Source organism: Myodes glareolus, chromosome 14 (assembly GCF_982192425.1).
Source record: "Myodes glareolus chromosome 14, mMyoGla1.1, whole genome shotgun sequence".
In the NCBI taxonomy this organism is placed as follows: Eukaryota; Metazoa; Chordata; class Mammalia; order Rodentia; family Cricetidae; genus Myodes; species Myodes glareolus.
The window spans coordinates 5377714-5403419 of NC_142039.1; the positions used below are offsets into that span (position 1 = coordinate 5377714).

At 41.4% G+C, this 25706-nt stretch overlaps 1 protein-coding gene across 2 annotated transcripts in view; it reads right to left on the reverse strand.

Moving 5' to 3' along the window:
- Pdss1 (decaprenyl diphosphate synthase subunit 1) overlaps positions 1-16243 on the reverse strand; it is a 37401-nt gene extending 21158 nt beyond the window's left edge. The window contains exons 1-4 of one of the 2 annotated variants that reach the window (XM_085698999.2): positions 16035-16224; positions 10102-10166; positions 9589-9709; positions 5320-5450 (exon numbers count right to left, since the gene is read on the reverse strand). In XM_085698999.2, coding sequence (XP_085555125.1) covers positions 5320-5450; positions 9589-9709; positions 10102-10166; positions 16035-16163 — 446 coding nt within the window. In that variant the 5' untranslated portion in view covers positions 16164-16224. Of the gene's footprint in view, positions 1-5319; positions 5451-9588; positions 9710-10101; positions 10167-16034 lie in introns of both variants that reach the window. The other variant, XM_085699000.2, reaches the window with a different exon arrangement.
- Positions 16244-25706: the final 9463 nt, after the last annotated feature.

Consider the following 25706-nt stretch of genomic DNA (forward strand, 5'->3'; position numbering starts at 1 on the left):
TGAAAAGGAATGCTCTAATTTCTTCTTTTCCTGAACAGGGACTATGTCGAGCCCTGGGCTTAAGCAATCTCCTCTTTCCCCAAGAAGCCGTGACTGCAACAGTGCACCACTGACTTTCGGCTTCTTCTGAAGCACAGTCGTTTACACCATGTACAGGTACTGTAAAAGACTGAATGTCAATAAAAATCAAGCTGGAGAAATACAGTATTATTTCTTTTTAAACTAAAAGCATAACATCTGATTCATGTGCTAAGCAAATGTTTATCATAGGGTTGTATTTTTCTGAAGGGAGGAAAGGGAGAGGCATAACAAATGGCCTTTTCTTTAAAGATCTCATCTGAACATCTGCATAAGTAGTGCTCATTCCAATTCCTTGGGCTCAGCAGAAAGTCATGAGAAACAGACTTAGGAAAATGATGCAGGCACTCACGATACATCACAGCAGCATGCGGGCATCTTCTGACCTTATTTAAACAGGATTTTAGAATGGGATGATGTGCTGCTTTGTCTTACCCAAAGCTTCAGAACCCAGTCTAGCCTCTGAACCTCTTCCACCCCCAACATCAACTACAAGATGCTGCTTATCATATATTAAATAGAATTATATACTATTGTATAAACTATTAATTGCTTTTATAAATAATAACTTATTAAATTTCACAATTTAAAGCATAGCAGCTTCAAGTATTTCTAGATCACAGGAGACACTTTCAAGGAGGAAAAGTCAAGAAAAAGCTATAGCAGGTACAGTCAGATCATCACAGAAAGCCAGCCCAGTGGGGCTGCAGACAGCACGGCTCCAGGGAAAGAGGGCTCTTGACATGTGAGAGGCCTTGGGTTTGATCTCCAACACCAACACAAGACACTGCATTGGTGAAAGAGAAAAGTCAATGTGCAGGTGATTGTGCTGAATGTATCAGTTTTGGAAGCAGACATTATCTAGGTAAATTTACTAGGCTCTATTTTTCTTGAGCTAATGCATAGAAAAATATATGTTTTAAAATATAAACATTTTTCTAAGATATTATCTCAACTGGATTTCAGTCTAACAAAATACATACTTTTTACTAATTAGTGGTAGAATTTATTTCTAAAAAATTTGACTTTTGCCCTGTATTCCCAAGTTGGGCACCACCAAATAGGGCTCCTACCGGAAGGATGAAAGAGTGAGCAGTATCATAATTTTATACTGATGAAAGAAGCCAGCAGTATCATAATTTTATCCTTTTCCCTATACAATTACACTTTTATGTTTTTAGCTTATACCTGGAAATTATGGCCACTGCTTACCCTGAATGAAGTATGATGGTGGGACCGCTGACAATAATTTATACACTACCAAAAAAGTTAACACTGTCTTTAAGGGGACATCTCTGCAGTGCCAAGCTGAGTCATGCCTTGGGAAACCTGATGCTGTTCCTCTTTCCTGCTGTGAAACAGCTGTCACACCTTCCCAGTGACTGGAAGAGGTGGCAGATAACACAGCACGAGAAACAGGCTTCTTGTCTTGAAACCTGGCTGCACCCTCTATATGCAATGACTCAGTAAACCCTTCAGAACCCTTTCTCTTCATTAAGTTAAAAAAAAATTATGTTGACTTTTAAACATAGAAGCAGGTAAAAATAGAATGATTCACATGTAAACCCTTCACCTAGCTTACACCTGACTTTGTCTGGCTTTATATTTTTAGATATAGGGTCTCATTATGTTTTTCAGGTTGACTTTGAATTATAGGTTTAAGCAATCCTCCTGCCTCAGTTCTCTGAACAGCTAAGATTAAAGGCATGTGCCACTGAGACTTAGAAGTCACTTTAACAATATTTCCCATATTCACATATTATTATATGATGTCTAAGTCACAAGTAAACCTACAGAGTGTGTATGTGGGGGGATACTGTGGCATCAATGTCAAAGGAGCTTCGAATGAGGCACTGTGGTATGTATACTCTGTATTCCTAGAAAACTGTCTTCAATAAGAGTATAGGAAGGGCTGGAGAAGCTGCTTAACAATTAAGAACACTGGCTGTTCTTTCAAAGTTCATGCGTTTAATTCCCAGCAACCACATGGTGGCTTACAACTATCTCTAATTAGATCTGATGCCCTCTTCTGGCCTGCAGGTGTATATGCAGGCAGAACACTGTATACAATAAGTTAATAAATCTTTTAAAAAATTGCTTAACAAAAGGGGGTATAGGAAGAACGCCTTCAAACTTGACCTTTTGATCCATCATCTTTGGTCAAACAACATGTGTCCATTGGTACAATAGTAGCAAATATGTTATGTAGAATAACCAACTGATTTCTGAGTGGATCTGAAGGCCAGGAGGGAATTCATATTTGGTATTATAAATCCAGTAAAAAAGACTGTGGCTGGGGAGATCATAGGTTCCACTGGGGAAAACTACTGCTGTTGCTTTGCTAAATGGACATGACAGGTTTGTCAAATTCCCTTCCTAGTAACCACTATGCCCACTGAATAGTACTACGGCCAGCTTCAGTTGAAAAAAAGCAGTTGAATTTCACAGATGATGAGAATAACGGCTGGGGAAAGCTCTGCCATGAGTGGGACATCCACATCACACCCACTAAGCCTCAGGGAACATCACTTGAGGAAAGGGTAGAAAGAACAGAGAGTGAAAAGCAAAGGGTCAGCATGGAAATGCTAATTTCTTGGTATGTGAATATTGTACTCTTGAATTTACAACAACTGTGATTACCTGCATAAGAATGAACTCTCAACATCCTGTCATGGAGGCAAAAGATGGGATGAGGCCCCACCCCTCTTTGATGATGTATAGTCAGTTAATGGTTGCTTGGAGAGGGAGAGCTATCTTCTTCTGTGATGTAGCTGTTGATAAAATACTCACGCTCCTGTAAACAACCCTAACAGTAATCGCTGGGTAATCAAAGGCAAAAATAAGAGCATGAAAGCAGGAGAGCTGGAAAGGAGGGCTAGTGGGGGACAAGGGAAGGTGACGCTGTGGATTTGATCAATATGTATTAATACTGATCATAAATAATATTATTAAATAATAAACCCCGCTGTTATGCATATGTATACTCAATATATGCTAATGAACCATCTTGAATAAAGAAGTTGGGAATTAAAAGCATACCAGTGGGTATAGATCACTTCAATGCACACCACAGTCAGGAGTCAGGTCCCCATGCCAGACACTACCTCTGCCCTCTGGCTCTCATAAGCTTTCCTTATGAGTGCCAGGCAACGAAGGTACAGCTCAAATATCCCCAAACTAAACTCATTGCCCTTTCTGTGTTATATTCTTCTGTGTTTTCTACAACCAACAGTTTATATGATTTCAAGAGAAAAATAAAAATTTCAACTACAGGGAATAACAGCTTTTTAATTTTTTTAATTTTTCAACACATTTAATTTATTTACTTTATGTGGGAGGGGGAGTTTGCATGCCATGGTGCTTATGTGGAGGTCAAAGGACAACGTGGGTCCTAAGGACTGAACCGAGGCCATCAGGCTTGGTGGCAAGCACCTCCACCTACCAAGTCATCTCATTGACCAGGGAATAAATATTCTACATAGTGGAGAAAGTATTTTTTCCTATACTATATCTAAAATTAATAAACTGTCTTATGTATTTATTTAAAGACATTCATAAACAATTTCTCTAGAAAAGTAGTCTTCACTTCAAAAGTAATTTTTAACTTAAAAAGTTACATTTACTCTTTTGGTGTGTGGGTGTATCTATTTGTAACACATGCAATACTGCAGAGGTCGGAAGAGGGTGTCAGATTCCCTGGAACTTGTACTAACAGACAATTGTAAGCCACCGTGCAGGTGCTGAGAACCACAGTAGGGTCCTCTGCAAGAGCAACAGGTGCTCTTAACTGCTCAGGCATCTCTCCAGTCCCGAGAAGGCATTTGGCAAAGACAGTGTTGGCTGCTATCACTTGGAGTAGTGTCTACCAGCTAGAAGTCACAGTGCACAGGAAGCGTCAGAGCTGCCAACAGCAGCGGTTGGGCAACAGACAGCAGCAGGGCTGAGACTGGGAAACGTGTCAAGTTTGTCCCGAGGATGCACTTTCTGCTGTTTTTCATGTCAAGTGAATGTGGCTTAAGTGTCACTTAAAGTTTCAGTACGTGGGAACACATGCTGTGGGACCCTCAAGTCTCAGGCTATGTGGAAACGCACTCTAGGCCTGGATGGCACAGCTACAGAACACAAAAGCTTTAGGCAGAGAAGTATCTGCTAAGAAGCAATATCTGATGCTCATTTTTATAGCATCATCACCAAAATAGTGGTGCTCACCACACATGCCTGATGTCCTTGTCCAATGCCCAGCATCACTGCCCCTACTCCCCCCAACCCACAAAGGTAATAAGTAAAAAGCAGAATGTAGATACATATTGGATTATCAAACACAGGAACAGAGAATAAGAAAAAGGTCTGGCCATGCAAGGCAATGGGAAACACTTTTCCTTTTAATATTTCCTTTAATGCTAAATGTTTATCTACAATCAAGATTTGAGGGCTACCAACTATGCTTTCTTTAAACATTTCTCTTCTGCACAATGAAATCACAAGAAAGCAGTCAATCCAAGGTGTATGCATGCACTACCTATAATAATAATAATAATAATAGAACAGCACAAAACTAGATCAAGTTTGGGGTAGCTGCCTATGTTTATAATGGTTAAGTGAATAGCTACATATCTTGGGATTCTTTACTTGCTAATGGGCAAATGAACTTGCTGTGGGACAATGGTCTGTACCCTGTTACTTGTATTATTTTTAATAAAATGCTGATTGGCCAGTAGCCAGGCAGGAAGTATAGGCGGGGCAATAAGAACAGGAGAATTCTGGAAAAAGAGTCAGTCTGCAGTTGTCACTCGGACACAGAAGAAGTCAGACTCAGAGCAAGCCTCACCCAAAAAGGCACCAAGCCACGTGAATAACTCAGACAAGAATTATGGGCTAATATAAGTTATAAGAGTTAATAAGAAGCCTGAGCTACTAGGCCAATCAGTTTATAATTAATGTAGACTTTGGTGTATTTCTTTGGGACTGAACGGCTGCAGGACTGGGCGGGACAGAAACCTCAGTCAACAAAAACTGACTTTCAAATGTTTCTATTATATTTACTTGCAACTCAAGTTTTCTACTATAGTCATCTAAAAGTCTGAAAAAGAAAATGCTTATTTAGTGAGTCAGTCAGAATCAACACATGGTTTAGTAAATTCTTAGATGCTGTTTCTTAAATGAGCAATTAACTAATAACTTTATGAAGGACAACTTTCCAAATAGAAAAGAACAACAAAAACACAGAATAAAGTAACTCACCGGGAGTTATTATAATGAATATTACACGCTCGGGCCATTAGCACCACGACAACCGGTCTAAAGGCTTTTCCTTTGCCATCGAAGTAGTATTCGGACATGTCCTTCAGTTCCTTGGTGGAGATGCAAAGCTCCTGAAATATATAATATATTATCATCTTGTTAGCATGACATTACAATCATGCGGACCAGATCTTTGTTTTCTTCAAAACTTCAGTTTTATTTTAGTATATTCATTTCAGTTGAGAAATTCAACACACACACACACACACACACACACACACACACACACACACACACACACACACGGCTTTGCACCAAGTGGTGTGGTGTCAGTATTAAGGCAGGTATGGGCACCTGCCCCATGATAGCGAGTGACAACAGGACAAAGAAAGGAACAGATAGCTACACAGCAACTTGGAAGTACAAAGTGCTGTGAGACAATGGTCTTGTACCCTGTAAACATTTGTCACTTGCATTGGTTTAATAAAACACTGATTGGCCAGTAGCCAGGCAGGAAGTATAGGCAGGGTGACAAGAATAGGAGAATACTGGAAAGAGGAAAGGCTCAGTCTGCAGTCATCACCCAGATGCAGAGGAAGCAAGAAGAGAATGCCTCACTGATAAAGGTACCAAGCCACATGGCTAACACTGACAAGAATTATGGGTTAATTTAAGATGTAAGAGTTGATAAGAAACCTGAGTTAATAGGCTAACCAGTTTATAATTAATGCAGACCTCTGTGTGTTTCTTTGGGACAGAACAGCTGCAGGATCGGGCAGGAAAGAAACCTTTGTTAATAATGAAGTGTGGGAGCCTAGGAAACATACTGGGAGTATCCTGGATGGGGAGCCAGCAGATAGGAGGACAGCTAGGTCAGAGCAGTGACTGAGTCTATGTTAGCAGAAGCTATTTCAAAGGTTCATGGTTTGTTTGACTGTGGGAAACTTCCTACTGAGGTAGGGAGACAACTTATTACCATTATCTGACTTATGTCCTTGCTGTTAAGTTCTGGATGTCTCCTGTTTCTGCCTACCCAGTGCTGGATGATAGACAAACAGCTTAAAAAGATAGCATATCCCACACACAGGCCCAGAGAGAACCACCCTGGACTCCAAGAAAGAAGCATGTTCCTGCCTAGTGCCATGAAGGGCTGAGTGGAGCAAAGAAACCCACAAGCAGCACTCCCTGCCCCCACCTCAAGAAAACATGGGTAGACGGGGCATTGTAATGATGAGCACATGTAAGGTGTGTTATGGGAGAGAGAGGAAAAGAGGGAGGGAGGGAGAGAGAAAATGGCTCATGTCCTGTGGACAGAGGCAGATCTGAAGAAGTGAAAGTGGTGAAGGGTGGGTTGAGGTGGATGGCTTGGTTGCCACTCAGTGACATGGTGATGTCTAGGTCTGGACTGCTGCTAGGGCTCACGCCTAGGTTCATGGCCCTTGTCTGTGTTGATACCACTAAAGGCAGAGAGGATAGGACTGTAGAGTCCCTGTAGACAGGGACATGGGTGAGCCAGCCCTGAGGGCATGAGAGGGACATAGCTAGTACTGCCTCCCTTGTCTGCAGTGTGGTGGTGGAGGCGAGGGGAAGATGCCTGGGCAGCACAATAAAGCCAACTCTGTTGGTGGAGGTGGAGGTGAGCCAGTCCTGAACTTCTGAACATGGGAGAATTGTCCCGACTACTCATTTTTCATGTGACAGCATGGATGGGGGAGAGATTCTGTCCTCTACTCCTCATGTGGGAGAGCTGTCTGTCCCTGTCTCCCATCAGCTACAACACTCAGGAGAGAAGTCCCTACACCTCGACTAGGCAATGCAGTATAGCTGGCCCTGAAGGTGTAAGTGTGGGAGAACCAACCCTGAAGATGGGAAAATCAGAAAACTAGCTCTGCCCTTGCTCATAAGTTCAAGGGATAAACTAGCCATAGCAATGCTGGAGAACTCACCCTGGTGGTAAAGACAGGGGAGAGCTGGCAGGCTGACCAACCCTGCAACTACCTAGGCCCAGAACCTGAGTTAAGTGTTGGCCCACCCCAACATCCAACACAGGTGTGTGTGTGTGTGTGTGTGTGTGTGTGTGTGTGTCCCGTGGACACAGGGCTACAGGATCTTCATAACACAAGGCAGCAGGGGGATGTCCTGGAAGAGTCCCAGTGAGGGCCCAGTGTGGCTAGTGTAACAGAGACAAGGGGCCTCTAACCAAACCAATGATTCTATGCAATGAACACCTGCACGGAAAGATATATGGGTAAGGGGTTTACTGCGGGACTCACTGTGTCACACTACAGCTTCCATGATTAGATTTTCCCCTTAGGTTTTTTTTTTTCCTTTTTTATCTTAAATTTTAGTTTGTTTTATTGGGGGGGTTGCAGGGGTAGAGGGCGGATAGGAGGGTATGGGAGATGGGTGAGATTGGGGTGCAAGATGTGAAAAACACAAAGAAATAAAAAAAAGTTAAAAAAATCATTTGGATGTGTCAACGGGACATGCCTATGATACACCATCATATTTTACTCTATTATGAGATTGCATACGTTGTTGGTTGCTCCTTCTGGATTTAAAATAAGAAGGGATAATTGATCCTTCCCAGCAATGCAACAAAATGTACCCAGTAATGCAACAAAATGCACTTTGTATGGCTTTACTTTGAAATCCTTAAATATGATTACAAACTTAAAAAAATATATAGAATATTTTAAAAGTCTCAAAGAAATCAGGAATAGAAGAAACATACCTCAACATAATGTTTACAAAAACAAAAAGTCACTAACATTACTCAAATGGGAAAAAACTCAAAAAATAATTTTTCTAAAGGCAGAAAAGACAAGGGTATTCACTTTCCTCTCCTTATTCAACATAGTGCTTGAAGTTGTGGCTAGCTAAGTAAAATGAGAAAGAAATCAAAGGGACACAAACTGAAAAGGAAAAAGTCAAACTATCCCTATAGTTTGCATGATCCTATATATAATACTCTCCAGACCCTCTAAGAAAACTCAGAAATGATAACACTTTCAACACAGTAATAAACTTGACCCTTACAGTGAAAGTTATATAGCAATAAAATAGACACCAGAAGGCGGAAGGATCATTCACTGACAATGAAAATGGCTATACATCAAAGCTGTCTATAGATTCAAAGCAATTGTGCTCAAAATTCTAATGACATTCATTTTCAAAATTAATTTGTTTCTGTATTAATGAGTACTGAGCATGCGCCTGTCTGCCATGGTAAATGTGCAGGTTAGAGGATCACCTGGAGGAGCTGTTTTCCCCACGGGTAGTTCCTGGGGATCCAACATGTCAGGTTGCCAAGCTCGGCTGCAAGTACCCTAACCCACTGAATGATCTCCCTGGTCCTCTAATGGCATTTTTAACTGAAGTAGAGAAACAACCCTAAAATCCATAGAGAAGCACAAACGATCCCAGAGGTCAGAGCAATGATGTCAAATTATACTACAGAGCAATAGTAACAAATCACGGTACTTGGCACACAAACAGACACTTAGATAAGTGGAATAGAATAAAGAATCCAGAATTAAACCCACTACGCTACAGATACCTGATGTTTAACAAAAATGCCCAAAACACAAACCCTTCAGCAAATAGTGTTGAGACAGTGGACATATGATAATACTAGATCTCTAAATGATAATACTAGATCTCTGATTCTTACCCCACAAAGTCAGCCGAAGGATCAAATACCTTAATGTTATTTGAGATAGGGTTTCATAGAGTAGCCTACCCTAGCTTGAAACTCACTATGTTATCCCAGCTAGCCTTGAACTTGCAGTGGTCCTCCTGTTTCAGCTTACCAAGTGCTGGAATTATAAGTGTGAGTTGTTGGCTGAGGCCACGTGTTTGTTCCTGGCTACTCAGACTCGAAATAATCACACAGAAACTACATTAATTGCAATACTGTTTGGCCAATAGCTTAAGTGTATTTCTAATTAGCTCCTATCTCCCAGACTAATCCATCTCCATTAATCTGTGCATCACCATGAGGTCATGGCTACCTGCGCAGTTTTGGCGGGCTCTGGTGGAGGCGTCTGCCTCCTGTGGCAGCTGTATGGCTCCTCTTCGACTCTGCCGACTCTCTCTATATTCTTTTCAGCCTGGCTATATTCTATTAAGCCATTGGCCAAAAGCTGCTTCTTTATTAACCAATTGTATACAGAGGGGAATGCCACATCACTGAGTCACCATGAAATGGCTGTATTGTTTGGTTGTAATCCTAAAATGTTACTAGATTTCAGTAAAATAAACCCTTACCTTTCTAATGTCTTCATACAGACCTTTCAAGTCTCTCCAGCCAAGTTTAAAAGGATCAGTGTATTTCTCACCACTCTGTGTTTGACTACAACAGCACACTGCTGGTGTCCGCTGATGGAACCTGAGGAGAGTGAAGATGCACACACATGACTCCAGTTTTAAGTATTACACGCACATGCATATTTATATGGTAGAAAATGAAGCTTAGACTTGCTAGAAATCAAACATGAATCTGAAAAGATCATCATAATTTAGAAACACACAGAATTCTTATCTTGCTAAAGAATACATTAATATTCATTTTACTGAACAGGATTGAGAGTCAACAGAGAAAGACTATATTATATTCATTGTATTCTGAGTAGAACTCAATTGGCAGGGATGATATAAAGCAGACTATCAGGATTTTTACTTAAATATATTAATTTGTTAGCCTAGGCTAATAACTTGTATAATGAGAATACAAGTTTACTGTGATTGTCTTTGCAGCTCCAAGATGGATTATAAACTTACTGTGATATACTATGCACATTTGGGAAGGCAGATGTTAAAGTCTTCAATAGGCTAAAATAGGGCATCTATAAAACAAAAGGATAAAGAAACTTGTAAGAATAATCCTGGAAAACTTGTTCATAACAACAACTATCCCCATAACTCACAACAAATGTTATCATTTAGTCAGCCATTTATAAGAGGGTAGCTGCTGGTCTTAAGAGAAAAAGGGCAGTTAGAAGCTCGCTTTCCCGATTATGAAGGGAATGCATGTCCTATCAGAACACAGGAAGTCAGACAAAAGCAGAAGTCAGTCCTGGTGTTGCAGGTTTGTAATCCCAGTTACTCAGGAAGCGAGGCAGGAGGATTCCAAATTCCAGGTTGGCCCAGACAACAGTGAGTTCAAGGTCATCCCAAGCCATTTTTAGTGAGATCCTATCTCAAAGTAAGAAAAGAGAGCCAGGGAAAGCTCAGCAGAAGAGTAGTCACCCCCTTCTCAAAAGGCTGTAGGGCTGATCGCCAGCACTACCTCTGTACTAACACATTCATCCCTAAAAGCTGGCTCCACATTTATTTCTAAAGCAGAAGAGCCGCAGCAAAACAATTTCCTCCCATTTAACTAAGACTGGTCACAGAACAAGGAAAATTAGAATATCTTTTAAATTCTAAAACACATAGATGCCAAAAGCATCATGAGAGATGGTTAGAAAAAGATTTTAACATTAAGGAATTGACATTTACACAGACGCTGCCTATGTTAATTTATGGCTATTGCACATATTTGGAAATAGTGCTTCTGAGTAAGTAATGTCTCATAAATGTGCACTAGCCCAGTTGTAGAACACATTCTGTGTGTGCATGACACAGACAACCACCACCAATCTCAAGGGCCCTTGGGTAATATGATCAAAGATCCAGCAATCCCGAGGCAAGAAAGGGTAGACCTGTAATCCTAGCACTTGGAGGTCAGGGGAACAGATGGACCACAAGTTCAAGGTCAATACATAAAAAGACTCAAAGAGAATATCGAAGAATTATAGTACACCACCTCCAAAGAACTCAAAGGTGGTAACAAATACTGATTCTAACAATTAATATTACCATTCTTTAACAATTTTTTTTAGGTTTTATTTTTATTTTATGTGTGAGGGTGCTTAGCCTCCATGTATGTGTTATAGTTACGAAGTTCTACAGGGATATAATGAACTTGTGACACAGGCATAGGATCATCTCATGCTGGTGTTTCTCAAGAAGGGAATCTGGAAGGCCAGAAATGCCTGAGGCCTTCCTCAGATTCCAGAGAAAGTTAGGGTGAATCATATCCTCATCCTCAGTCTCCAAAGAAAGTTAGGGAAAATGATATCCTCGTACCTCAGACGCTTCTCTCAAGACAAACGTGCTGGGCTGTGAAGCAGGTTCTCTGTGAACTGTAAACTCCTAGCTGTTATCAGAGGAGCGATGATAAAAAAATGAACCTTGTCATGCACATTGCATCCAAGTGCTTAGCTGCCTTGAGCCCTCTGGTTTCCCGCTTTGGTTCTCCTGGCATCGACCAGAAGGCAATTTGGCCAACTTCACCCAGTATATCTGTACACCACATATGTGCAGCGCCGAGGAGGAATCCCTTGGAACTGGAGTTAAATACAGGCCATGTGGGTGCTGGGAACTGAACCTAGACCCTTTGGAATAGTGGCCAGTGCTCTTAACCACCTAGCCATCTCTCTGGCTCTGTATATTACTATTCTTAATGACAGGATGAAAGGATTTTTAAAAGTGCTAATTTACTAATCTAATATGGCAAAAGCTTTTCTGTAACGTCTGTGAATAAAGCTACGTGACAAAAAAGATGAATGTGAAAAACACGTGCTTCTTAGCAATGATGTCCTATGTTTTAAAACCATTATTTTTTTCCCATAGAGCCTAACAACTACTGTTTTGTTTATTTCAAGACAGGGTCTCACTATGTATCCCAGGCTGGTCTTGAACTCACAGATTTGCTGCCTCTGCCTCCTGAGTGCCAAGATTAAAGGTGTGTACCATCATATCCACACCTGGCCACAACTACTTTTTTAAAATTACATCTATTCATTTATTTTGTGCGAAAATCTGTGCATGCATATGCACATGCTGTGGCAGATGTGTGGAGGTCAGAAGACAACTTGAAGAAATAAGTTCTTTCCTTCCATCATGTGGGTCACGAGGACCAAACTCACGGTTAGGCTTGTCAGTTGGGTACCTTTACCCAGCTAATCAGCCCACTGTTTTTATAGCTAGGAAACAGATGCCAGAAAGTCAAGCCTGAAGAACTGACTTACAGGCATGCTTACAATAATAAGAGAAAAGTAACTTCAGAATTGCATTCCGCATTGTCTCACTAAAAACCTCTATGTAAGCATTCAGAGACAGCACAGGGTTTAGAAACATGTAAACCAGTGTTTAAAGCTGTTATTTTGAACCAAATAAAATTTGTGTGTGTGGGGGAGGAGGATTCTTGTTATAGTTATTTTTGGCATTTATTTTATGATTTTGTTTGAATAAACATATACTGCTTTAACTGTATTAAACGAACAGAAAATGTGTTGACTTTGCCAAGTAGTAGCCAAGAAAATTGAGGTCTGTTGTTTCCACTACTGAAATATATTTATTCATTACATCTAAATTACTAAGAATATTTATGACCTACAGATAACTGTAATGTCCCCAAAATTATAGTAGTTCTCTCTTTTGATTTTATCATTATAGGACAGCCTACTTTCCCCGCTTTAGCGATAGAGTTCTGATATGTAGCATAAGCTAGCTATGATCTCACAATCTGGCCGCTTCCGTCTCCTTAACAGCTAGGATTTCAGATTGCCGCTGCACTTTTTAGGCAACCTACTTCTGTTGGTCTTCCTAAGTAGTTAATTTATACAAATGCAATGCTTTACTACAGAACATATAACTAAGGACTGCTCCCCCCACCCCAGCCAATGTTTTAAGATAGTAACTCATTGCATAGCCTAAGTTAAGATCCTTATGCCTCAGACTCTCAAAGGTTGGGGTAGCATTGAGTGTTCCACTCTGCCTAGCAAGTGGCATCTTAAAGACATTGCCAGTAGGCAGCTTAAAGACTGCTGTTAATTGTATAGTCTTTAGAGGACAGAGTTCGGCACAAATAACAAAAATTTCTGGCTGGGCCACTTTGTAACATCTTTTTATTCATAATTACTCATGGAAAGATGCTGAATCTTAGAGAGTAGAGTATTATAAAGTACTTAGCTGAGAATACAATATACTGCATGCATTTATTTTTATTTATTTTGCTGTACTAAAGCTCAACCCAGAACTTTGCCAATGTCCGACAACTGTTCTACCACTGAACTGCACCTCTCAGCTACACAGAAAAATTTAAGATAGTATCTATTCAATTACACCCTCAGCTCCACAGCCAAGATTAAAGACAGTATCTATTCAAATCAAACTGTATTCTGTATTCTACCTCAGGGCAGCATTTCCAAAGGGAGAGAATCATAGTATTAAAATGAGGCTGTGCAACCAGTTCTGCGGCTCACTGACCTTCTCCTTCCATTCTAATCCCTTTTTCCCATCACTTACTCTCTTTGAAAGTCAACTCTGCCCCTAAAGATCAACCTTTCTTTAAGGTCTCATACATCCCAGTCTGGCACTGAATAGTCAAGGATTACCTCCCACCTATCTGCTGAATGCTAGCATTACAGGCCTAGCTAAGAATTGACTTTTTAAAATAAGAGTATAAGTCAATATGAATCAAATATAAAGTTGGGTGTGGTCACTCAGGTCTGCAATCTCAGCACTGCACTAGGGAAGGGATGGGACCTGAGGCCATACTTGGCTAGATAATGAGTTCCTGGCCACCTTGGGCTACAGTACAATACCATGTTGGAGAGCTGAAGTTGGTTTAATTATTGTTGCTCTTTGTTCTTAAGGTTTGAAGTCTTTGAGAGACCAGAAGTAACTAAAGCACTCATGCCTGAAGCAGACAGCTGATTCTAATATATATAGAGAGGAAAATATTAATACATGAACATGTTGGCACCATCTATGTTTGCTCAAGGTGACAGATATGGAAGCCAATGACAGTTTCTTTCCAGAAAAGATGGATGAGGTTTCCTGATGAGCATCTTTTTCTTCTTCCTGCCTTCCTTCCTTCCTTCCTTTTTTTTTAAGGAAAAAAAAAAACAAAAAAACAAAAAAAACAAAAAACAAAAAGCCAAGGCAAAAAGTATGCAGTGGCATCTTATGATGGATGCCACCCTTCAAAACATGTCCACATCTCCGGAGCTCAAAACCAAGACCCGGAGCTTACAATCCCGAGACGGAGCCTTGCAAAGCCTGTCTTCTAAGACTCTCCCTCCACACCCTTCTTCTCAGCTGGGAACCCCAAATCGGAGCCTGTTCCTCCTTGTCTGAAGGTCAGAGATTTTGAGCTTATTTTTGCTCTTTCAAGCTGTTTACGAGAGGTGTGGCTACAAAAACGAAATATCCTGACCTAGGGTGTGGTTACTTGGTGTTTTGGACATTAAGATGGCCATAGAGGTAGATCCGCTCCACCCTGACCAAAGGTCAGAGAATTCAAGCATACTTCTGCTCCTTCTCTGGAAATCGGTTTGACTTAGCAGAGTGGCTGCCAGCAGGATACGTGGTCTAGGGTGGGGTGGGTTCACTGCCCCAAACATCATATATTTTTCTTAAGAAAAAATGGCTTGATGTCTCAATTACTGAAGCAAGTAACTGTTCTTTTTATCATGTTAAAGCAGTTCTTTTACCTTCTTTCCCCCCTTTGTATTGGGATATAAAAGTGTATTGAAAATTAAACACTAGGCAAACTCAGAGTTCAGCATTAAGTATTTGCTGAATTGCTATCTTACCTCACAGTTCTAATCCTCACACCCCTATCCTGGAACATACAAACCCACCGCGGAAGGGATCACAGCAGAAGTCACCCCAAAGAGGTGGCTCACGACGTTCTCTTAAATTATCTTTTCTATTTAGATCAGCTTGCATTTTCTCTTTAAATTCTTATTTGGATAATTTTTTATATGCATCTACTTTAGTACAAAGCAGGTATTTATAAATGCGATATATTTCATATTGGTAGAGCATTTGATAAGTACATTGACAAATGAAGCATAACAAATCTTACTAAAACCAGAAACCCAAATTTAAGGGGTGGGTTCTTTGTAGATGAAAGGTGAACCCTCATACAATTACTGTGAGGCGGAAAAGGTCTCCAAAACGCAAAGTGAAAAACCCTAGCTTCAAAAGTCAGTCTGAGAATGTTGTCCGGTAATGCCAACGGCTGGGCTAACACCACTCACACAGAACCAGAGAACCATTTGCAGGGCTAATCCGATGGGGAGAAAAACGAAACTGGAGGCAAATGCTGCAGGGGAGAATTTCGAGGACTCATTCTTAGATAGTGATTTTACTTCGAGGAAGTCATAGGTCTCTCAAGCCACCCTCCAGCTCGTCTCCTTCTAGCGTCCTTCCAGAGCCTTTCAGGTGTGCTTTCCCTCCGAAACACCTGCAGCACTGAAGTCGAGTCCATCCCAACTAGCATCAACCTTGCATCGCCACACACCCTTTCTGAATTCTAAGGCTAACTGAATCCGAAATTGCTAGGAAAGTGAGAGCAGAGGTCCCTTTGGCTTTGGCTGTGTCTGCGGAAGGAATTGCGTCGTCCCGACACACCCGGTCTCTGTGAATAACAGGGCTGCTCTCCGCCGCTCCCACTTCAGCCCCTGTGTCCCCGGGTGCCCGGGCAGCTGCTTTGCACTTCGGGCCCAGCGACCGGTCCCGCTCCCCCGGCGTCCCTCCCATCGGACACAGCGGGCCAGGCCCGGGCGCACGTGCGCGTCCTCCCATTCATTCGGTCGCCTGCTGTCATTGGCGCGGTGACCTCTACGCCGCCGGCAGAGCGCGTGTCCTGGCCTCACCTGCGCGCGGGTGTCCGAGGCGGCGCGCGTCCCGAGCGGCCCCGCACAGCCAGGGCGTCCCGGCCGCGGCCTCCCGGCCGCCGGCCTCCAGGAGCAGCCCCGCCGCCAGCACCACCAGCGCGTAGCCATAGTACGAGTCTGAAAGTCGCGGCCGGCAGTGGCTCCGCCTCTGCCCCAGGCCCGGACCCGGAGCCGGAAGCTGGGCACCGGAAGCGCGCGGTGGCACCTTGCTCCCCTCCAGTCCCGCAGCGCGGTCTCCCGCTCGCTACAACTCTCAGGCTGCTCGCTCCCGCCCGGAGCCGCGTCCGCTTTTAACCAGAAATGTGCGTCCGAACTGTTGTCCCACGAGGGACAAAGTGTGGAGAAATCGGGTTCCGGTCCCTGCTAACCCTGAGGCTACGGTTTCCGCAGCGCTCGTCGCTCGCAAAATCTGCCAAGTTCACGGTCGACTTTTGCACTCCGTCTCGGAAGTGTCAACTTTGTGTAATTAGTTTACTATGAAGGTTATTGTGAAACAGAAGCTAAGTTGACCTCTTCCTTCGGCTTTTGGGCTTTGTTCTGAAAGCCGTAGAGAGTTAAGATCTATAGTTTGGCAGTTTTGTTCACACCTGGATATGTGAGGCCCACTCTTGGGTGTAATGAACTACACAGAATAAATTTTTTTTTTCTTTATATGGACTCGCCATGTAGACCAGGCTAGGTTCAAATTCACCATCCTTCTGCCTCAGCCTTCTGGTGCTAAGATTACTGACATACTCTGCCATGCCCAACACTATTTGCTAATGCATACGAAACAGCCCAGGACATACATGGGTTTTGTTGTTATTGTTTGCTTTGCTTGGCTCAAATTTATTCTGGTGTTGAAACAGCATGGGAGGTGGGTTCGAGACAGGGTTTCTATGTAGCTTTGGTGCCTGCCCTAGAACTAGCTCTTGTAGATCAGGATGGCCTCAAACTCAGATATCTGCCTCCCGAGTGCAGGGATTAAAGGCGTGCGCCACCACTGCCCGGCTTCTAACACTTTGATGAAAAGATTATATATGCTCATAAGTCAATGAGAGGCAATGCAAACACCAGGGAAATCGAAGAAACTTACTGTGCTCCTATGTTAACTCTTAGGAAGAAATAAACCAGTTGCAACTTTATAAATCATACTTTTATTTCTTGTTCTGCTCCACTCTTAAAGAATGCTAACCCTAAAGTTGAGCACACTATTTTCATATTAGGTTTCTGTGTTTAAAATGGAGGTTATACATGTATGAAACTGTCAAAGAAAAAAGAAAGTTGGTTGTCTAGAGGTAGTAGAGTGTTTTCCTAGCATGCACACGACGTGAGTTCCATTCTAACATGGAATGAATGAGTGAATCAATGAATGAATGAAATAACCCAACAGGTAGATTTTGCCAAGATAATAGAGTAGCAATAAAGAAACCCAGAGGCAAACATTAGGTGGAACTCAGGGAATTCTGTAGAAGAGGTTCAGGAAGGATTGTGGAACCAGAGGAGTCAAGACACCATAAGAAAATGGCCCACAGAATCAACTTACCAGGGCTCCCAGGGGCTCGCAGAGACTCAATCAGGGAGCCTTTATGGGTTTGACCTATGTCCTCTGCTTATATGTTATGGCTGTGGAGCTTGGTGTTCCTCTGGGACTCCTAACAGTGGGAGCAAGGGCTTTCTCTCACTGTTTTGCCTGCTTTGGGGAAACGTTTCCTGCTATTAGGTTGCCTAGTCCAGTCTTAATATGAGAGGATGTGCCTAGTTTTATTATAACTTGACATGCCATGTTTGGTTGATACCCCTGGGAGGCCTGTCCTGTGGATCTGAGAGAGAGGGTAAGTGTGTGTGTGTGGGCGGGTGCTGGAAGGAGAAGAGAGAGGGGGAACCACAGTCAAGATGCAATAAAGGAGAGAAAAATAAATTTTAAAAAAGAGTGTAGTAATAAACACTTCCATTGTTTTTTTTTTTTGACAGTGCTCTGCCCAGTAGGATATTGTTATTGGCCATCTTTTTTTTCTTCCCAATTAGGGAAACAGGAATAAAGTCACATGGGGAAGGATAACAATTCACAATTCTGCCAGGCATTTTTTTGTGTAGAGATTATTCAAAATAGATAAGACAAAAAAATCCCAGTAGGTATCAATTACTAATAGGTTACTGATTAAAGATGGGACTTTGTATCTACTTCCCCTTCCCAATGATGAGATTTTGTCTGGTTTGAACCTGTGCAGGTCTTGTACATGCTGTCACAATCTCTGTGAGATCATATGCGCATTAGTCCCGTTTTCTCTGGAAGATGCTGCTTCTCGGAGCCATCTACCCTCTCTGGCTCTTAAAATCTTTGTACCTCCTCTTCTGCATGGATATCTTAGTCTTGAGGGAAGGGATTTGGTAAAAACATCCCACTTAAGACTGAGAGTTCCAAAGTCTCTCTCTCTGCACATTATCCAGTTGTGAATCTCTTCACAACCTACTGAAAGAAGCTTCTCTGATGAGGGTTGAGCAAGGCACTGATCTATGGGTACAGCAGTGTGTCAATAGGAGTTGTTTTACTGCTGTGCTCCTCTAGCAGAATAACAGGCTTTCCCCTGGACTCAACTTCTCTAGACTTGTTAGTAGTGTCAAGTGTGAGTTCCATCTCATGGAATGGACCTGAAATTGAAAGGAAATTTGGTTGCTTCCAATAACATTTATGCCACGACTGCACCTGCAGGCAGGTCACTACTGTAGGTCACAGGGTTTAGAGCTAGGTGATAGTGAGTCCTAGTTTTATGTCACTGTGACAAAAATAACTGTCAGAAATGATTCATGGAAAAAAAAGCTTGTCTTGAGTCATGGTTTCAGAAGTTTCAAGTCCATGATTGTCAAGAAGAGGTATGGCATGGTCTCTTCCCTTCATAGAGAAAGCCCAGAGTAGAGAGAACCATAAGCCTCAAAAGCCCACCCTTGGCAACTTTAGGCCACCACCTAAAGGATCCCAAAACAGGTACTCAAGAGGTGACCCTGTGGGGACATTTCAGATTCCTTATGAGGAAATACTAGTATCTTTTTGGAAGAGGTTTATCCTTGCAGTTTTCTTCCTCCAGTACTCTGTTTTAAAACACTATTAAAAGAGTTTTTCATGCCTTAGGAAAATTCTGGGAGATATTTTGGACTTGTATCTATCTGTCTCAGAAACAGGTGACTTAATCCAGTTTGTAAGTGGTAGAAACACAGTGCTTAATTCTGTTCCATGGACTCACTGATATAGCAACCACCAAGTGAGATTCAAGGCATTACTCCATGTGTACAGGTAAAATTATTGGTGGATATGTTGTCCTGTAAAATTATTTTGCATTATTTTCCCTGCTATTAGCATATTGAGACACTAACAAGATGTGCCTAGGAGAAAAATCATTATAACATATGATTAGCTACTGTCATTTCTTTCTGTGATAAGGTTAGAAATGAGCCTTTTAAGTGTGGAATAGGATGTAGCTCAGTGACAGGCCACTTGCTAAGGCTTGGGGTTTGATCCCCAGAACTACAAAAACAATAAACAACTAATCTAATTCTCTTCCTCTCTCATTCTCTCTCTCTCTCTCTCTCTCTCTCTCTCTCTCTCTCTCTCTCTCTCTCTTACTTCTCTTCCTCCCTCCCTCTGTCTCTGTCTCTGTCTCTGTGTGTGTGTGTGTGTGTGTGTGTGTGTGTGTGTGTGTGTGTGTGTGTATACTTTGAAATAAAGTCCCAGATAGATCTTGAAGTCAGCTTATAGAGGATACACTTAAACACCTGATTTCTCTACCTCAGGCTCCCAGGTGTTGGAATTACAGGAGTGTGCTACAACCCCCTCTAAAACTAAACTTTTAAGAATGGAACTAGAAAAGTCAGGATAACACAAAGTTCTGTAAATTCCTAGAGAATTTATAAAAAATATTTAGCCCAAGCCAAATAGCCTAATGTGAAAGTTTCAGAATGACAGATTATGATTTTGCCAGAATAATTCTACAGTTGTAAAATGGCTGGAAATGTATTAAATCTAGATTTGCTGGGGTCCTGGGTAGTGACTGATGCAGCAAACTGTAAGCAATTAAGGTACATTGTAGAAATGAAGCAAAGTCTTGACAAGTTCAAGATGTGGACTAGAAGTAGAAAAAAGGAGAGAGCCCACGTAGACTAATTGTTGGATTTCTGTGACTTCTCTTAAAGACCCTGTTGATTTTGGGGGTTGTGCTGGTTCCAAGGATTATGTTCTAGGACCAGCAGTAAAGTTTAAGAGGTTGATCAAACTCGGGAGTGTGTGGAAAGTGCTCTGTCTGCGATAGCAACAATTGTTGCATCAGGCTCTGGTTTGTTGGCTTAGTTAATTCCTTGTTTCTTCTTAGTACTGTAGGCTAATAAGCAAAGTAATTTGGGCTACTAGAATTGGAAAGGCAGAGCTAGGCATGGTGCCAGGTATGCCTGCCTTTTAAAAATTGAATTTCACTTCTGTTCTATTGATTGAGTTTATTTTCATCATTGTTCTGTTATTGTTACAGTCCTAATATGCTATATTATAGTCTCAATTTTGACAAAATAACCCCAACTATAAAAACTGCTATTAAGAATGGTTGACATAAACTCTCTCTTTTCGGCTTTAGTTTCAGATATGGGCAGTCAGCTTGGAGATAGAAGAGACTACCTTCTTGGAATTTATGTGAACAGGTGCTTCATGTTTTCCCATATCATAGCTTTGTTTTTAAACATCAATCTGAACCCTATAATAGGTAAATATTTTTCTGAGGACAGGGTGAAAACAAGAATTCCATCAAAAGACTCCATATTCTGGGTATATAGTGTGGTGATATCTTCACATTCTTAATAATAATTGATGTAGCTTTAGTTACAAATGAAATTTTAATATTTATATATTAAATTCATTTATTTTACCATGTGCACACATGTGGACAGTGTGCATGTGGTGGTCAAAGGACAACCTGAGGGAGCTGGTTCTCTCTTTATGCCATGTGGGACCTGGGGACCGAACTCAGGTTGTTGGCTTGACAGCAAGTGCCTCTTCTTTTGGGTCCCTCTCTTTGGCTCACATGTGGAAGTCTTTAACATTGTATTTCCCACAGAGCAGCATTCCTTTGTCCGGTCAGAGGATGTCTGTGCAGTGGGGCTGCTACGTTCTACCTTGGGATTCTGACAAGCAGGGATTCAAGGTAATTTCTCTAGTTTCAGGAATGAGTTACCCAGAAACGCATCAGGAAATTGAGAGGCAAGTCTCTGGTAACATGTTAGGTATGTGGGTTTTTAATGTAGACGTAGCTTGGAATAGGGAAAATATTTCTAGTTTTGTGGGAAGGTTTTGATCTTCATAACCCCTTCTCTTCTATTTAACCTTTACTGAAAAAAAGAGAAAAAAGAATCATAGTTTACTTTGGTTTAACTCCTTCATGGATTCTGCTTCTTTCACTTTTCTTAACTGGACATGGAAAATGCCCATTGTAATAGTATAACTGACCTTTTCATATATTGATTTAGGCTGAGTAATTTTGCTTTTATCCATTTTTCTTACATTACTTATTTCTATTCCTTTAATCTTCTTTTGATCCTCTGTGCCCATGGAAGTCAAAAGAGGGCATTAGGTCTCTGGGCGCTGGAGTTACACGTGTCTGTGGGTCCCTGATGTGGGTGCTGGCAACTGAACCCAGGTCCTGTGGAAGGGCAGGCAGCGAGGCAACTTAACTATTTAGCCTTCTCTCCAACTGCTTCACTTACTTTGAAAATGATCCTTATATTCTTAAAAGCTGTACTGTACAGTATTAGGGAATTCTAAAATTTAAACCTCTGAAAACCTGACAATTATGACTTTTGTAAAAATTTAGACTTTTTTTTTTCAACTGTGGTCGCTGATCTGCCACAGCCTACTGCTTCAAAACCTCATGGCTTTTGTTTCATTCTTCTGATGAGAAGGAAAGGTTAATTTGTTTAAATAAAATACTCAACTTTTGTGTATTTAAAGAAATGCTTTCTGGGTATTGTGGCACATGCCTATATTATCAGCCCTCAGGTGACAGAGGCAGGAAGGTTATGAAGCCAAGGCTAGCCTGGGTTCTACAGTAGAGACCCTTTCTCAAAAAAGCCCAGACAACAACAGGAAATCCTGTGGATAATCTTACTATTCTTAATTTATGAGTTTATTTTAAGCAAGTAGCAGATACAGGTGTTTTTTTATGTTTAAAATTGTTTTGAGATGGGTGGTGGTGGCACAAGCCTCTAGTGCCAGCACTCTGGAGGCAGAGGCAGGCGGATCTCTGTGAGTTCGAGGCCAGCCTGATCTACAGAGCTAGTTCCAGGACAGGCTCCAAAGAGAAACCCTGTCTTGAAAAAAAAAAGAATCAACAAAATGAAACAAAAGAACCCTCTAAATCCAATTAGCGCTGCCTGTTGGTATGTCAATGATCTTGACATGAACTCATCCTATTTCTGTTTACAATATTTGTATAACTATGCAAAATTATTTTGTCATATTGTATGCATGCATGCATGTTTCAACCTCTTTTTAAGATATTTTGTATATTGATGCAATTTTAGGATATATTTATCATACTGTATTATACATTTCTACCTCTGATTAAGATACTTATACATTATTTACATTTTGAGGCCATTATCTTCATTTGCTGCACAACTGTTTAAAGATTGTTTAATATTCTAATATGAAGTCTTAGTTTTTGAGTTATATAGGTATTAAGAATTATAGGTCAATAGTCATCCATGTTTGTTACACTAATCAGGTTCTTTAGATACACAGAGATTGTATTCTGCATGGATAGGTAATCTTCAACCACTCCAAAGAACTGTAGAATATGGCATTTAAATAACTTAGGGTTCTGTTGATGTGAGACACGGTTGCGCCTGGCATCACTGATCTATTCCCAAGAGAATGTTGAGCACTGAAGATGCTCCACCTGGAGCTTGTTTTCTTCTTGACACAACTGGCCTTTGGGCAAGGAACTGCCTATGCCTCAATCACTGACAAAATGCATGGTGTCCAGTCTGATACAAGAAAAAGACTGTCAATCCTTGTCAGGATGGGGTAAGACAGTTTTGAAAATCTTCCTACCTCTGATAATGGTCTGTCAGTTACTCTAGACCTTAGCCAAAGTTGATTGCTCCAACCTTTCAAATGAGACTTTGGGTGATTGTCCAGGTAGCACATTTTGGAAGCTGCTTAATTGCACTTCTGCCTACTCAAGTAATATTATCTCCCTTTTAAGGTCTTGGATGGGGTTAAAGACTAGATAGTCATAGTTATTTTCTTTTTATGATTTAGACAAGACATTTCTATTACAAGACTTAGACTTGGATTATTTTGGATAAAATAAGTATTAAAACATTTAGCATATGTTTCTTGCTTAACATTGTTTATGCTGGTTGTAATTCTAATTTTTATATTTGATATCTGTTTTTATTGTATAAAGTTTTGTATTGGGTTTGGAACTCTCTTATTTAGACAAAAGGGAAAGGCTGGACCAGGTTGGGCGTGCCCTTAGGTACCAAAATGTGTGGGCCTGCATGCTGTCTCTCCACTCTCACACCTGGATGCTGGATTCCATTCCTATTCCCCATTGTGATCTGTGAGTCTTCTCTTAAATAAAGAACCCCTTATTATACCCTATTTGGAGCTAGTGTGGGATTACTTTATTCACGTTCCTCTTCATCTAGTGCGCTCCCCTTCAGACACATGTAGCAAAGGCTTGAATGTTATTTCTCCCTTCGAAGACTTACTGTAAAAGTCCTGTTTTAGGGCCTGGAAAGATGACTCGGTGGTTAAGAATAATTCTTGTTCTTGAAAAGGAATTTGGTTCCCAGCACCGACACTGGGTGGCTCATGACTGCCATGACTGAATTCTGGTTCCTGGGGATCCAATACTGTCTTCTGACTTCTGTGGGTCCCCATGTGCACACACACACACACACACACACACACACACACACACACACACACACACACGCACGCATGCACAGGAGAGAGCCAGAGAGATCAAGCCAGACAGAGAGAATAAAAGAATAAAAAAACTCGTTTCAGATTCTATCATGCGTCAGATTAAACCATATGTCTTATAAACTATCAAATGCTGGCTTTCTTGTTTGTTTGTTTATTGTTTTTCCTTTTTGTTTCTTTTCTTTGAGAAAAGGTCTATGCAGCCTTGACTGTTCTGGAACTCATTATGTAGAACAGACTCAACTTGAACAGAGAGAGATCCAAATGTCTCTGCCTCCCAAGTGCTGGGAGTAAAGACATGCACCATCATGCTTGGTTCAAATGCTGTGTTTTAAATTACAGCTGGTCTATTACACAGGTATTGGTACTGATGGCATAAGTTTTATAAATCAAGATTAGTACCATTGTTTTTATCCCTGGCTTTTGGATGTTCCTCATCCAAATACTTCTCTAGACTTCATCTGTCTTCTTGTGAAGCAACTTCTCAGCCAAACAAAGTAATTCCTCTCCACTGAGCAGAAACTGCGGTACTCACTGCCAGGTGATGCTTATGACTATGAGAGGAAAGCGTCTGTTTGGCATTCACCGAAGCATCCCAGGTTTTTAGGTTTTCAGACCATAAGGCTTCAGTATTGAACTTGTACTCACACAGGAAGGCAAAACAGACAAGGGAAGAGCTGGGGAGTCCTAATGTGCCAGCGCTTTGGTCTGATATAACCATATTGATATTTTTTCAGTAGCTCTCCTAAGATATGTATCATGGGTTAAAATTTGAGAGCATCATAGTCATGTTGAGCTTTTATAGTCCTTTCTCTGATAAAGAAAAGATCTGGTATAGTAGAATTTAAGAGGTAGAATGTATACCAACCCGTGAGACCTGCAGGCTCCAACCCTGTGAGACCTGCAGCCTCTGTCTCTTAGCAACGTGTTTAAATGATGCTTTCAGGTTGCCTATGATGCCCATTACAGCCGCATTCTCATTTTACCCTCTGGGTACTGAGGGTCTAGTCCTTTCCCTCCCCTGATCCACGGCGATGAGTGCCCAGTGCTTTCATTACTGGCTACACACAGCTTAATAAAGAATGACGCTTCACTCCCCTGGCCAGTGAGGTCTCCTTCAGAAAGCTTTTCCAGTTAGGGAAAACCTCTAAGTGTTGATAGAAAGTCGGGAGTTTCTAGAGTGACGGTGAAGTTGATGTACACACAATGGCAAAGGTGGAAGCAGAACCAGTTCTAGGACCTGGGTGCTCAGAACCAAGCTTCACATGTGCTACCTGGGACTCTGCACTGAACAGCAGAGGAGATGAAGTATTTTCACTAGGCATTTTGTTATATAAAGTCCCAACCTTATATCGGCAGAGTGGGCTGGATCACTTCCAGCTGTCTCCATCCTCCAGACTGCTAGGCTGTCCACGGGAACCCGTATTTACTTCTATAGCTATGACCACGAAACCCAAGTTTGTGTACTCTGGAAAAAAACTAAATGACTTGCTACTCTTTTGACTCTAGGAGAGCAGAATTCTAAGTTATACAAATGCTCCTGACCTGCAATCAGGGTAGTAATTGTATTTGTTGCTCTGTTTTTATTTTGAGTCAGGGTCTGCTTCATAGCCAGGACTGGCCTCCAATTTGATGACAAGTATACACCACCACATCTGGTTCCAGGGGGTGATTTTGATCCACATCTGTAAGTCCAGATT